At 47.3% G+C, this 14,758-nt stretch overlaps 1 protein-coding gene and 1 pseudogene across 1 annotated transcript in view; one reads left to right on the forward strand and one right to left on the reverse strand.

Moving 5' to 3' along the window:
* Positions 1–14,758, reverse strand: part of MGAT5 (alpha-1,6-mannosylglycoprotein 6-beta-N-acetylglucosaminyltransferase) — a 209,153-nt gene that overhangs the window by 29,923 nt on the left and 164,472 nt on the right. Inside the window, 3 exon segments of the mRNA XM_032354087.1 lie at positions 9,095–9,121; positions 9,123–9,208; positions 9,211–9,244. Coding sequence (XP_032209978.1) covers positions 9,095–9,121; positions 9,123–9,208; positions 9,211–9,244 — 147 coding nt within the window.
* Positions 1,447–1,532, forward strand: LOC116598051 (annotated as a pseudogene).

Genomic DNA, 14,758 nt, shown 5'->3' on the forward strand with positions numbered 1-14,758 from the left:
GTGAGAAACAGGACCAGGGACCTTTATGGGCTCATGAAGCTGCTCAGATCATTATGTTCTCCTCCTCTGGGGGGAAAAAAAAAAAGTAAAGAAATAAGAGTGGGAGGATGGCGGGGGAGGTGGGCAGTTGAGGGGGTAAGAAGGCGGGGGTATTAAAAGGATAAAAAAACAACAACAAAAACCAAGACCCAACAATAATCTTTCTGTAACTCACCAGGAGACATGACTGGAAAAACACTTGCTTAACTAAACAGAAGGTTTCTTCATTGAACCAAAGGAACAACAGGCCCTTTCAGGGATGCTGGGGGTTGGGGGGGTGCAGAACAGAAAGGTCACTTGGCGGTTTGATTACAGTTCAAATGAAGCTGCTTTAAAATGATGGTAGGTCAGTAAACACAGGTTTTCATAATGGGGTTTTCACTGGGGGAAACCAACAACTTTGTTTTTTTCTCCCCCCTCAGTGGAAGGGAGAGGGTACTGAGTGGCTTCCCTCCTCAGCAAGCACACCATGTGCGCTCCCCACGGCAGACAATAGATGGCAGCAAAAACACACTCTCCAAGTCCTCGTGCAGGCCCAAAGAGCTCCCAACCCCTGGGACAAAGGGGCCTTGCTGCAGCTCACTGGCAATGATTCCTGGGTCCGAAACTGAAACAGACCTTTCACAGCTCGGGACCTAGTGCTGGAGGGCTGGAAGCTCTCAATGGCGGGATCCAAGTCTGGGCTTGGGGAGGTGTGAGCTCTCCCTACTGCACTGAGGAGCCAAGGCTGAGATCACTCAGCGAAGGCACATCTATCACGAAGGATAATGGGGCCCCACGGCACCATTGCCTTCTGCCATCACGCTGAGGAACACCCACGCAGCCAGGCCCCAAGAGTGAAGGCTATTGGTGAACTGGATACACGACAGGCCTGGGCCCTCTCCCTATCGACTACATCTTTGCAGCTGCCTAAATGGAACAGTTACTTAGAATGGTTCCATGTGGAGAGACCTGAGTCCCAGCTGCCAGGTTCCCTGGGCACCACGGAGAGATGCAGGAAGTTTGGGCTGGGCACTCAGTTTCGGGACTGAACACTGAGCATGGCCCAAGCTGGACATATTGTAGCTCCCACAGGGATTTTTCTGGGATAAGAAACCAAAATCCCTGGTTTTCTGGTTAGACTCCCTGTCCTATGACTGTATATTCTTTTGCACAAAACAGCACGCTTAACCTTTGTTTTGGAGGAATAACCTTTCATTTCCTGTAAACTTTGAGATGACCAAATATACTGCCAGCCTCCCACTGGCAGCTGGGGGCACACTGTCCCTCGGGCAGAACCACTAGAGAGGTGGGTGAGGAATACCACAGTGGCAGGAGCTTGGGAGATGGAAAATATAAGGGCCATTTCTACCACCATTTGGAGGTCCTGTTTCTGGATCTTACTGTTATTATTTAAAAGTTTTATTTAGCTTTGCGCAGTGGCAGTATCGTAGCCAATGAGGTTTATCCGAGGCGCGATTATTGCTAATTAAAAGTTTTATTTACTTATTTATTTGAGAGAGAGATGGGGGGGGAGAGAATGCATAGGAGGAGGGTGGGGGGGGGGAGAATTTCAAACAGACTTTCCACCTGGGGCTCAATCCCAGGACCCTGATCTCATGACCTGAGAGGAAATCAAGAGTTGGACTCTTAACTGGAGGAGCCACCCAGGTGCCCCTGGATCTTCTTCTTCTCAAGGAGCTGAAAGGAGTGAGATTATCAGAGAGAATGTAAGTATATAGGGTGTGGCCCCAGCATGCAGCTCAGGGTGGGGGTGGGGGAGGATGCCTGACAGCCCCAGAGGAAATGGAAGGCAAGAGTGGGAAGAACTTGTGCCAACACAACACAGCTTTATTAAATATGAAGAATCCAGTGTTGCTATCCTTCAGGCTTTTGAGCTCTGCGATCTGCCCTCCCTCTCAGATTTTGGGGAGGATATGCAGGCTCTCCAGGGGAAAGATGACCTCTCTCAGGTTGCAGGAGAGCACAGGGCTTCCAAATCCTTTTGACTCTGAGAAGAAAGGTGCCAGAAGATGCAGATGGGGGGCTCTGTGGGTTTCACCAGAGACCTGGAGCCCACAATGTGTCCTGACCTCTGAAAATCAGGGCCTGCCATCAAGTGCTGATACCTTCATCAACCTTAAATTGCCAAGAACTTTGGAGGAAATGCAGAATGCACAATGATTATCTATTTAAATAGAAAATACTGGAAAAAATTTAATTAGCTCCTTCAGACCAACCAATCTGAACCCATTAATTAAAAGGATTTGAGGCTGTTGCTTAATGGACTTGAATGTGACCTAGGTTTAATTATATCTGAATAACAATTTGCACTATCTCGGCTGCCCCGCTGGCATTGAAACATCTCAGTACCCAGAAAACAAACATTTTGGGCTAACTCTCCAAAGCCTCACAATCAGAGGATGAAGCTAAAGCAAATACCATACAATTTCTTGGCAATGGGTTTCCTTGTCAAGCTAATGAGGATTGCAGGAAATGCACAACTCAGAAACACCAAAATAACGGTTCTTTGTCACTTCTGTCAATAAGCAATTTTTTCTTCCTTCCTGTGTACTCATTACCTGTGACATTATAATGGAGCAGACATATTAAGGTCAAATAGCACACTTGAGGTTTGAATCACAAAAAGGGCAGGCAGAGAGAGCGCCTCACCAGCAAAGAGGAGCCTGTCAACTGCTGAGTGCCATGGTCTTGGCATACACTGGTGCATTAACCACACTAAATTGCCTCTCCTCCTAGACCCCAGCTTCCCCAACACTGTGCTACTTACAGATGTCCTCAGCACGGGGGCATCACAAGAATGCATTCAAGCAGAGGCTTCACTTTTTAAGAGGAAACTGGGCCCATTGTATTTATACCTCATCTGGCCTTCAGAAGCCCCGAATAGAATGAGGATATTCCAGATGATGGAACATTGTCATGAATGCAATTCCTCCCCATCAGTAAGCATTTCTAAACCCAGGATTACATGTCCTACAATTAAATGTCTGAACTAATATGAAGCAAGAGAAAACAGATGAAGCACCACAGATTTTATTCATGGCACAGGATTGGGACATTCCTGTATGTCCACCAACAGCTCAGTAAAACCACTTGGAGTCTTACCCTGTGTGAAAGGGAAAAACAGAACTGTTCTAAACACCTAACTGGAGCAGGTAACAAGGAATCCTTTCAACATGGATAAAAGTGGTTCTTAGGAAGACACCACATGAATCTGGCCAGTTTCCAGTCACTCTTGATGGGGAATGTTAAGACGATCCAAAATAAAAGACACACACTCGACATAAGCTTTTCTGACTAGCGTGAACTGGCTAAAATTGGTAGAGTGGCTCGGGAGGGAGTTTGAGCAATGAATCAATCTTAGCTTATCCAATAAATTGAATACTGGTATCAAGTGATCAGGGCAATGTGGTAACTGACAGCACAGGGTCTAAACTCAGGCTGACCAAAGTTCAAATCCGGACGGCCTCACTTCCTAGTTCTAGAACTGTGGGCAACTCTTAGCCGAGGTCCATTCATAATGTATTCTCCCCAGCTATGGGACCTTAGTCAAGGTAACACAAGCTCTCTAAACTGTCTTGTCACTTGTAAAATTGTGCTTTATTTCATGGGGCTGCTATGAGGATTAAATGAGATATTTCATGGAAACGATGCATTCTAAGGTTTGGCACTGAAGTAAATGTTCACTGAACAAGAGTCAGAATCCAGATCCAACTTCATGCAGCAGCACACACATATGACCTTGTATTGTTTAGCTAGAGCTTAGGTGTGCGTGAGTTGTGGTTGTGGGCTTTGCAAGATGTTTGGCACCTGCATGTGTATTTAAGAGTTTGCACTCTTCCATAAAGTACCTGGAATAAAAAAAAAAAAAGGGTGAGGAACATCCATCAGAAGAGTGAGAAGACATGGTTTGTGGTGGCTGCCTTGTGGAAAAGCCAGTCCCATGAAGCACGTAATATTACTAAGCCTTGTTTCTTCTTCATACAATGATTGGGAATCCCCTTATTTTTGGTAATGTAACTTTAAAAAGAATTTTCATAGCTTTAAACAGAATCCATATGGTAGGTGAATATGGAGGAAATATATTCTTCTGAGAGGTGATGCTTTCATATAGCCTAAAAAGTCTCTATCTGGAGACATGTCTGCCCTTCTACATTCAATGCTTGAAGGAAAAGAATAGTGGCCCAAATCTCTCCCATTCAGGTTGGCTAAATACCCTCTCATGGGTTGCCAAAGTTCCTAACCTAAGCTACAAGACTCTCTTATAAAGAGCTAGAAGGTTTAAAGGAGACAAGACAATGATACAAACCAAGTATGTTTAAGTGCCTGAAGGTTGTCAGAATCAGCAGCTATGTCAAAGGCTATTTCTTAGCGATCAGCTCACTGGGTAGGCTCCCAAGTGGTCTTTCAGAAATAAAAACACAATACCAACAACTATACCAAGACCAGAAATTCACCCACTTTGGTCATTTGGAAACGCCAGTTCAAAATCCCATGCACTGCAATTTGCATTATAAATGCATTAACTTGGAGATGGGGGGTGGCTAAGAGAAATATTTGGATAAGTTTCTGACTGTAGATGCAGACCATCTTTAGCTGCCCAGCACGAACTGTTTACTATTATGGTGTGAGGCAGCCCAATAGGCCAATTCACCATTGCACTGAGGATGGGCTCCCACAGTACCAAGGACAGAGGGCTCTTGTAACAAGAGAGAATTCATGGAGAGGGCACAGAGAAGGGTTAGAGAAAACAGCCAGGAGTACTTTAATAAATCCCTGTGATCATGCATGCTACCATAACACAAATGCACCATGTTGAAACATGGCTGATAATTGGCTCCTGTCCTCCAGAGCAACCTTCTGCTCTTATTTAAGGGATTTCAGAATTCACAGGGCAACATTTTGCACAACTAAACGATTGACCCTGCTTACAGCATCACAGAAGTTTGACACTGGTATCCCTCTTATTTATGATTACTACTTCTGCCTGTGTTCTTTTCACATTGTGATAGGTCCCCTGTTTAACGGTTTGCCTCCTCTACCACATCTGTGTAACACTGGTGGGCAGCCCTGCCTTTGTCATCCCTGTAGCAAAACCGCCTGGAGTAAGGCCTGGTGGTATTGTGTGTGTTTGAGTGTGCGGAGGTGCTTTTGTTCCTGAAGTCAGAGAAGTTACTGAAGTACCTCGCCATACACTCTGCATTCTACACACGTATGTGGGAAGGGAAGAGGGAGAGAGGAGTACATATTGACCCCATTTTTTTTTCCCATCTGGCTGGAATGGGAGTAACTGTAGGTATTGGCCACGAGGATGAAGCCTCCTTGACTATCCGAGGGCACACATTTCCATGCCTGAAAAGGAAGATGGAAGGTGGATTGCTCCATCAGTACGCAAGCGCCTGGCTCCCTCCCACAGATGGCACTTGTGTGATGCGTGGGCAATACGGTGGAGAGGCGGGCACGGGCTGTCAGAAGGACGGTGTTGCTTGCTGTGGAAATCTTGGCGATTTGGGTGCGTGATTCATGAGCAAAGCAAGAAATCACTCTTACAGGCATGGTCCCAAGATCCCAGATGGCTAATGGATTTCATCCTGACTCTTCCCTTCATTCTTTACATAATTATCTGAAGGCCTTCTACAAGCCAGGCACTGTTCTAGGCATTGAAAATGTACCTGTAAACAGAATAGGCAAAGCCTCTCTCCCATCATGGAGCTGCATGAGTCTGGTTCCATGGCCAGTGGCCACCTCAAGCCATAGATTTTTGAGAGATTGCTCATCTGCATCCAAGCTCATGGGAAAAGTGACAGTTGATGGGGAGTCAGACATGCGGTTGGATGGAACAGGACAATCTATACTGTATATCCAACCCTGCCCAGGCTGCCAGGTGAGTCCCACTGCTGAGCTGATGAGCTGCCATGGTAGGGCAGCAGAGCTGTCATGACCCCCCACCAGCGCCCCCAGAGTGCTGGAGGGTGATAGGTCCGAGGCTGGGGCAGCGAAAGGTACAGCAACAGCACGAACAGCAGCAGCTTTCCCCGCTTGTTTCCCGCAGCCAAAACTTGCTCTCAACTTTTACTGTAGAAAGGGAGGGACCCGTTCTGCCTCACCCTGAACGCTCGTCCTAGCTAGGGTAGATGGGAATGCCCCTTCTATAAGGAGCTTCCTGTGTTAAGACCGGCAGGGCCGTGGGGGGTGGGGAGCTGGGCAGGAAGAGGTTAAAATCAGGAAGGAGAAGAAAGAAAAGACATTAAAAGAGAGGAGGACTTAACTTCCAAATAAAAACAGGCCACCCAGTGCAGGCTTCAACTGTACGCCTGGAGTCGGTTAGACTGAGAGCCTTCTCCGTGGTCCTCTGATAAATAATTAATTCATACAAATGTATATGCTTATTAGAAGAGTCTTTCAGATTCAACAACTTCCTGGCTCTTTTAGCCCCAATTTTAGGGTCACGCATAATTCCTCCATCTTCGGAGGCTCCCTGCGGCTGGAGTCAGCTAACAACACGTGGGCCCTTACGGCACGCCGGGGCGAAATGCTGCCGAGCACGGGGTTTCCTGGGCCTGGGTGCAGGGCTTCCAAGACGGCTCGTAAAGAAAACTAATGAGTGAGGAGCTGATCGCGCATCAATCAGTTCCACCTGTCTCCGAACCTGAAGGAGAACCAGACTCGCTTCCCTCCCCGGTGAGTCTGGCTGTGCCGATCCCATTCATTCTACCGACGTCTGCTTCCCTGTATCTCCAGTTCTCCACTTTCAACGTGGATTGGAATAAATCGCTTTTAAATTGCTCCGAGACGCAGAGGAAGGAGTCAGAGGCAGAAAGGGTTATAAACGCAAAGCCTGACTGGTCTTTAGTGTCATTATTTCAAAGCCCAAGCTCTATTCATTTGAGCGCCTGCTGCTGTGTTCTAGGTATGAGGGGAGATTCTGCAATACATGGCCTCATTTTCATCGTATTTGCCGACTGTTTTAGCCATAATTCCACTTGGAGTGCTTTAATACATTCCAGGCAGATGAAGAGGCAATACGAAATGGGTTCAGTGATAGCCTGTGAGGGCATCAGTTTCTCAAGGATAAATACATGCCCCTCACACTCAAAATGCAGGCCGCTGTCCCCCGCTGTCAGGCAGCTTGGACATCACGGGTCTCTTCTCTTTCCCTCCCTGGGACACGAGGGGCCTCAGCTTCGGCCTATTTCCTGCCCTCTGACAGGGTAAGTGGATGGTAGGGGAAGTAAGGGTTCTTTTAAAATTTCCAAGGCTGAGTAAGACATTCACGAGGCTGGGTTAATAGGACTGCGCGAGACAGTAATGACACGCTGTTGAAAACCAGCGCTGCCAAATGTAATTTTAAAGGAGCTCGAGCTTTTCCCACCATCTGATGTGGGGAAAAGTAAAATGAGGCAAATGGCAAAAAATAGCACTGCCACTAAAGGGCCCGGACATTCTAGCTATTCTAAAATGTCATCCTGAGACAGAAAAAGAATGGGAAGCCAAGAGTACAAACTGGGGAGCACACTTCCCTTCTGGGTTGCTGTGAACAGTCACTGGATTAGAGATGACCTTGCAAAGGAAAAGAGATCTTAAGTACCACAAACCAGATCTTTGGCTAAGGAGATAAATAATTTACCCGATTATTTTATTCATGGCATCACCAAATGACCTGGAGGTAGAAATGATCAAATGCAATCACACATGGAGAAACTGAGGCAGAAAGGAGGTACATATTCTGTTGGCTGGTGAGTGTCCACTAAGCATTCTCCAGTCTGGAGAATGAGGATATTGCCTTTAAGGGCCCAGCAGAGCTTTAATTTGCAAAAAGTAAGATCAATCAGTCAATCATGAGTTAGGGTTGCCTCCCAGGCAAAGTGAGTGACTGTGGGCCAGCCGAACACTCTAGCCTACTTTCTCTTGGTGACCACGACCTTAACAACAATAGCACCTTCCCCACCCACCTCTCTGGGCTGTTGTGAGAATCAGTCAGGGCAGCAGGTGTGAATACACTTTCCCAAATCCCAGTGTCACACAATAATGAGAAATCTCTTGTAAGCCACAGAGCTTCTCCCCAACTTGGCCTTCCCACGAACCTTCCATGGAAAACCCCACCAAGCAGGGCCCAGAACTGAGATAGTCACTGTCAACAACAAGCTGCCCTGTCCCTAACTTAAGGAAGGGATCACACTTGCTTTCTTCACCCTAATATTCCTTGCACCACGTCTGGCTCTTCAAAGCCAAACTCAAAGTCTGTCTGCAAGTCCCCTAATGTCATTTGGTACTTTTGCAGGCACTGGGTCAAGACAATGCAGTCATCACGTGACTCAAACAGTTCTCCATCAGTGGTTCCCCCCAGTTAGCTACCCCATGGGGTCTGCAGTGTGTCTACATCTGTGACAATCAGCCCCTTCAGCCCCTTACCAGAGGTTTTCCTCCCCACTCTTTCCCAGCAACAGAGCAGCTGGGGGGTTTGTGGCTCCCTCCTGAATGTGTCTGCTCTGCCTGCACCATGTGACCCTCCCTCATGTCTCCTGACGCCAGGCATGCCCTGCCCACTGTCCACCTCCAAATCTTTCACGGTGCCTTCCCTGCACCTTAAGCCCAAAGAGACCCTCCCCTTGTCTGAAGTTCTTCAGTGTCCACTATGAACTTTCTGAATGAGGAGGTGTGAAGGAAAAGCCAGTTTGGGGCCAATTCCTTGAATAGAGCTACTGGGGAGGTGGGGATCCAAGCACCCCAGGCAGCTTATATGAAAGTCGCTGCTTGATCATGAGGTCTGACCTTCGAGACAGGCCTTACATTTTCTGCTTGCCACCGGATCCCCAGAGCCTTGCTTGACACAGCGTGGGTCCTTGTAAGTAAGTTGTAAACCGTGGCAACGTCCTTCACAATTAATTTTACAACCACGGCTGATCTAGAAAAGCCACTGCCCGGAAAATGACCTAACGAGCTTCTATAGCATTGAAAAGACAACATGAGAGATTTTTATCCCATTTGTAAACACCAATGGAAACAAACTGTAAACAACATCAGTGACGGTTTCTACACAATCCCTGAAACCTACCTTGGTTTCTCGGAGCAGGAATTGCAGGGTCTCGTCCACTGAGGATACCATGGTTTTTCACGTAACTGGGAATATTTCTTGTGCTGGAGCCGTACACAGTCGCGTGCACTTCATGTAGGTGTGAATAATGTCCAGATAGATTTTCTTATTCTAAAGAGGGGACACAAAGGAAAGGCATTTTTTTTTTTTCCCTTTTCATTCTTGTAACAACTGCCTCATAGCTGGAGGCCACAGAGACAGAGTTCTTAATATAGAGATTGCAGGAATGTGGCAGTCCAAACCCGTATAATTCTTTCAAAAGTAATCTGACTGGATTTGGAGGGCAAAACACAGTCATCCCGCTGCTGTACAATTCTGCAGGAAGGAAACTTTTATGTAGCAATATATCACTGAATACCAATGATAGCTCAAGGCCAATTGTTTTAAAAGTATTATCCTCACTTTGTAAATTACCAGGGACCCAACACTTTGCATTTGGCTCCTCTGCCTATGGGGGAGGAAGTTTGGGAAAGGAAAACCCAGAGAAGGCAGTCAGTTGGACTAGAATATTTATCTGGAGAAGCTAAGCTGTCCCCGAGGAACGCAAACATCCCCGGCTCTTGCCAGTATTTCTAGTGATGATTAACGCATGTTGTCAGAACTGGATCCCACCTACTTGGGATGAGGGGAGACTAGAGTTTCCCACAATGTACGCTGATTGACTTGGCAGCTGGCGAGATAATGAGCATATCCAGGTAGACAAAAATGGAAAAAAGATTAAACGTATACCTTGATGAACCTGAACCATTCAAAAGTAGTTTTATTTTTATTAGAAGCAAAACAAAATCCCTTTCTGTACTGAATTTCAAGGCACATTTCTAAATCAAAACCACCTGTGAAGCGGGAAGCGACTCACTTTCCCTTCCTCTTCACGTTTCTGTGTGACTAAGTAGCACAAGCTGGATTTTGGAGGTTGCTTTTTCTTTTCTTTCTTTTTTTTCTTTTTGAAACTTGAAAGATTCAAGTTCTGTAATGTTTTCCAGTTGTATAAAAATGGGACAAGTTTTTTTCTCATTCTAAGCCCGTTTTCACACACTCTAGGAAAATGTATTAGTAGCCAATTCTATGAGTAAAGACCACAGGGGATGCAGGGGTGTGGCACCAGCAGCCACGGAGCTCAGGGAAGGGGTGGGGGGAGGGTGGCAGCACGTCCCAGCCTCCTCACAGTGTTCTGAGCCGGACTCAGGCGTGCCACTCTGCCATGAACGGCCCCTGGTGGAGAATATTACAGCGGGCTCTCCATGTTGTGGGATGCATGTTTCAAATCACGTATCAAAAGTCTTCGCGTCTGGAAAAACAGCCTCTTCCACTTCTCCATCCTATGCACTAAGATGGTTTTGTTCAGAAGCAGCCACATCCACGCCTGCACTCTAATGTATGCGTGAAATGAACACTTGGCCTGAAAGTTTAATTTCATGCCATGTTTGGTATGGCTCGAAGATGCTAAATTCATCACTCAGAGATGTATACCCTTGAATTAATGTAGAGGTGACTAGAAAACAGTTTCTAAACCCTGACTTCCCATTCACAGCTTTAGTCAGATTCAGTATCATCTCCTTGATATACATTAATTTGAGGGGTCCTCGGATATGGGTCTTGTGCTGCATGGACCTGGTAACCCCTGTCCCCACAAATACCCTTCTTGGGGACTCCAACCCCGCCCACAGCCCCTGGTGGGGAGGAAGGAGATTCTGTAACCCTGGCCCCCTGCCACTGCTGACCAGCCCAGGCTGTGTCTGACCTGAGGGGGACCCACCTCTAGGCTGGCCAGGAGTCTGGGACAGGGTGGCCAGGCTGCAGAGGGTGAGCTGAACCCATCAGACCCTCTGTCAGGAGCTCAGAAGCCGGTACTCAGAGAGACTCCTGCCAGATGGCCGTGGGCTATAGAGCGGAAAGGTCACTTGGTGTTGGAGTCTGGGCGATTATGAGCCAGATACAAGTTCTGAGGAAGGCAGCTGCCAGTTCTGAGGGGTGGAGATGAAAACAGAGCCAGGTGAGAGTTGAAAGAGGAAAGAGGAAGACTGAGACAGACAGTTGGTAATCAGAGGGACTGAGACCAAGTGACTGAGACCAAGTGACAGACAGACAGGGGCATGTGAGAGAGAAAAGAAGGAGGAAAGAGGGTGGTGGAAGCCAGTGAGGAAAGAAGCAGAGTCCTGAGGAGAGAAAACCTGGTTCTCGAGCTGCTTCTGGTCCCACTCCATCCATAGCTGTTCCCTATCCTCAATTTCCCAAATCTTCCTGGATCCTTCCAACTATAATAAAGGCAGTTGCCCAACTTTCCCCCATCCCATTCCATACTTTCTCTGAGCAATCCTATCATCCAAAAGGAGACTTGTCGGGATGTCTAGTTGGGCTTTGATCAGGGACCAGGCAGGCATCTCTCCTGTAAGCAAAAAGAGACACTTCCCTATGAAAAGTCAGCTGCTAACTAGTGAAGATGGACCAAAGGACCCTGAATTGGTTCTGCAGTGAGGGACAAAGAACAGTGAATGGCCCACCTGGTTCCTGTCCTGGAGGATACTCACCTCAGACAGACCTAAGATTAGGATTCCAGACCCAGTGCCTGGGGAGTGAACAATATACAGGATACAACACAGTATGCAACAACTCCAGGAAAGGTGGGGGCTCCTTGAAACATAGCAAGGGGGGACAGGATCAGGCAAATAAAAAGCAGCATACGCAGGGGCTAATAATAAAGTCTGTGTATTTATTAACATAAAGTCTGAGAGGAGAAATTACCTTCAGAGAGAATTTATGTAATTTCAGGAACAAGAAAATCAACAGGTTAACAGAGGAAAACAAATGTTTCCAGTGTAACTCTAACCTTTGAAGCGGACCTGACAACTGGGTGAATCAGCCAGGCTTCTTGTTGCCACCTGTGCCAAGTGCAGCAGAGATCTGGTAACGGTGACTCACGTCACAGATCCCAGGGCAAGGGGCACTGGAGTCCCCCACACTGAGCTGTCTCCCTGCCTGAAGGTAACGCTCACTGGATGCTATGGGAATCCAAAGTGCCAACTCTACCTTACTACCACTGCCTGATTTTCAAGTGCACATGTCCAACTGCCTCCTGAACCTGTCTACCTTGCTGGGCTGCAGGCAATTCCAACTCAACAGGTCAAAAAGGGGATCCATCACCTTACATTCCCAGACTAGCATCATCTTGTGTGCTCCTCATCTCAGTGACTGGCATTAATCTGCACCAGATTCACTAGGTTCCTGCACTAGAATCACCCTTTTCATTCCCCCATCAAAGTGGGCACAAAGCCCTACTGATTCTGCCTCCGTAGTACCAAATAGGCCTCGATCCCCACCCACTTTGATGGTGCCGGGATTAATACAACCGGCATCTTAACACATCTCCCTGGGGCTCAAAAAGGTGATGTACCTTGACCAAGATTTCAGCAAGTGAGCAGCAGCTTTGGGACTGAACAATCTGTAGGGCTCAACAATCTGTAGGGCTCAACATCACTTTTGAACTGTGCAAAGCAATACTATGTATAGGGACAATTTTTTTTTATATGGACATTTGTGGTTAAGTACAAAATATGCACAGGGATGACAGACTCCACCTTCCGGGTACAGATTACTGAGGTGGCAGGGAGGACTTGGGGAGGTGCACGAGTTTTAATGGTATTTGTAATATATAATTTCCCTGTTAAAAATTGCAAAATGGTAACATCTACATATGTGGGTGATGGGTATTTGATATATTAATTAAAAAGAAAAGTTTAAAATGCATGTAAACAAGAATGAAGAGAAACCACATTGTAGGACTTCAAGCTGGCACCATTGGCACCTCACTGGAAGGCTCAGGTCCCACCACAAAGAGAGGCTCAAGGGAATCCCTCCTCTCTTTGATGTACATTGCTACCTTTGGGTTTAAGAAATAGGGTGCTGAAGTTTCTTAAAGCAAGTGCGGCCCTGCCTTTCCTTTCCCAACCCTTGGGTAGGACCAAAGTGGGGAGGGAGAAGTACAGGGACGAGGACATTTTCCAGCATCTCCCTCCCTTCCTTTCTGTTAGATATTTGGGCCCAGGGTGAAGGTGTTACCATGAACTGAGTGTCCTGGATCTTGGTGATCCAAGAACTGGATTCAGATCACTCCCTAGAAAACTTTCCCTCTCCGACCTAAGAGACCAAGGTCAAAGCACTTTACCCACTCCCCAAACCCTATCACCTACAAGTTAATGAGATGCAGTCAGAATCGTCTTGCACTGACTGTCAGCCCCAGGCAGGTGGCCACGGCCCCTTTCTGGGGGCTGAGAGAACTGCCTCCAGTCTCAGCTGAGCAACTGGGGAGCCCCAGGACGGGTCAACAGCCTCTAGTTCAATTTCAGTTCCCCTTAAAAACAACCAAACAAACTGATTAAAATCAAATCTACCTAAACTCATTTGGAGGTGGGGGGGGAGGGGAGATGCAAAAGCAAAAGAGAGAACATCCTGGAGCAAAGGAGGAGTGTTTTTCCCAGGTCCGTGGATGCTTGCGATTGTAGCTGGAGGCAGGTGCATTTTCAGAACTGGTCATAAGCTATTCAGAGCTTGAAGACAGAGCTTTAGGAAAACAGTTCAATCTAAAGCAATACCAGCGCGATTCTACAGCAGGGGGAGAGGCAGAAAGCACAAACAGAGAACCACAAGCCCTTTCCTTTCCCAGCTGGTGAATCAGGGGGAGAGGAATGTTCTTTGGCCAATGTCAGCATCGTGAACTATTGGTTGCACTGGGTATTACACAGTCTTCTTGTCAGCAATATCCCTGCTCCCCGCCGTAGACACGTACATCCTTTCTCCCGGACTCTACTCCCTTTGTAGGTGCCTTGTCACCTGTCATTGTTTAAAAGAAAGAACTCCACAGCTCTGCCCAGAGTCTGTTGGTCCAGGGAAAGCACCTAATGAGTGCTGAGCCCGTGGGCATCCTTCCTAGGAAGAGCTGATGGGTGTGGGAGAGCCAAACCCTCCCCAGAGTTCAAAGTCACACTGAGCCATCCAGCATGGGTCCCATCACATGGAGGTCAAGCTCCAGGCAGAGAAAAATGAAGTCTTTGCTTGGACAAGGCCAAAGGCGAGACAGTGCGTGTTCCGGCAGGGTCTCGAACCACGGTTCCAGTTATGTCTCAAGTGGCTCCTGGGCCCTCCCCAGGTACCCCGAGTCAGGCAGTGCCCTGCTGTGGCTGAAGCTAGGAAAGCTGGGTTCTTTCCATGTCAGCAGGAAGAACGTCCAGACAAGTACACTGTGACCAGATTTTTATTTTGACCATCAAGGATTTTTTTCTTTTAAGATTTTATTCATTTATTTGAGACAGAGAGAGCACTAGAGAGAGCAAGCACGAGTAGGGGGCAGAGGAAGAGGAAGCAGCAGGCTCCCTACCGAGCAGGGAGCCCAACATGGCATTGGATCCTAGGACCCCGGGATCGAGACCTGAGTCGAAGGCAGATGCTTAACTGAATGAGCTGCCCAGGATCCCGAGCATCACGACCATCAAAGATTCTTAATAATTTTTAATGTAGTAGCCTCCGCTCCCTCCCCTACAAATACAGAAACTGGTTTACTCCACAGTTTTATGAATACATGGTGATGAATCATACACTTTAAGAAGAAAGTCCATAGAGGATGCCTTCCCT

The sequence above is a fragment of the Mustela erminea genome, chromosome 8 (genome assembly GCF_009829155.1).
Source record: "Mustela erminea isolate mMusErm1 chromosome 8, mMusErm1.Pri, whole genome shotgun sequence".
In the NCBI taxonomy this organism is placed as follows: domain Eukaryota; kingdom Metazoa; phylum Chordata; class Mammalia; order Carnivora; family Mustelidae; genus Mustela; species Mustela erminea.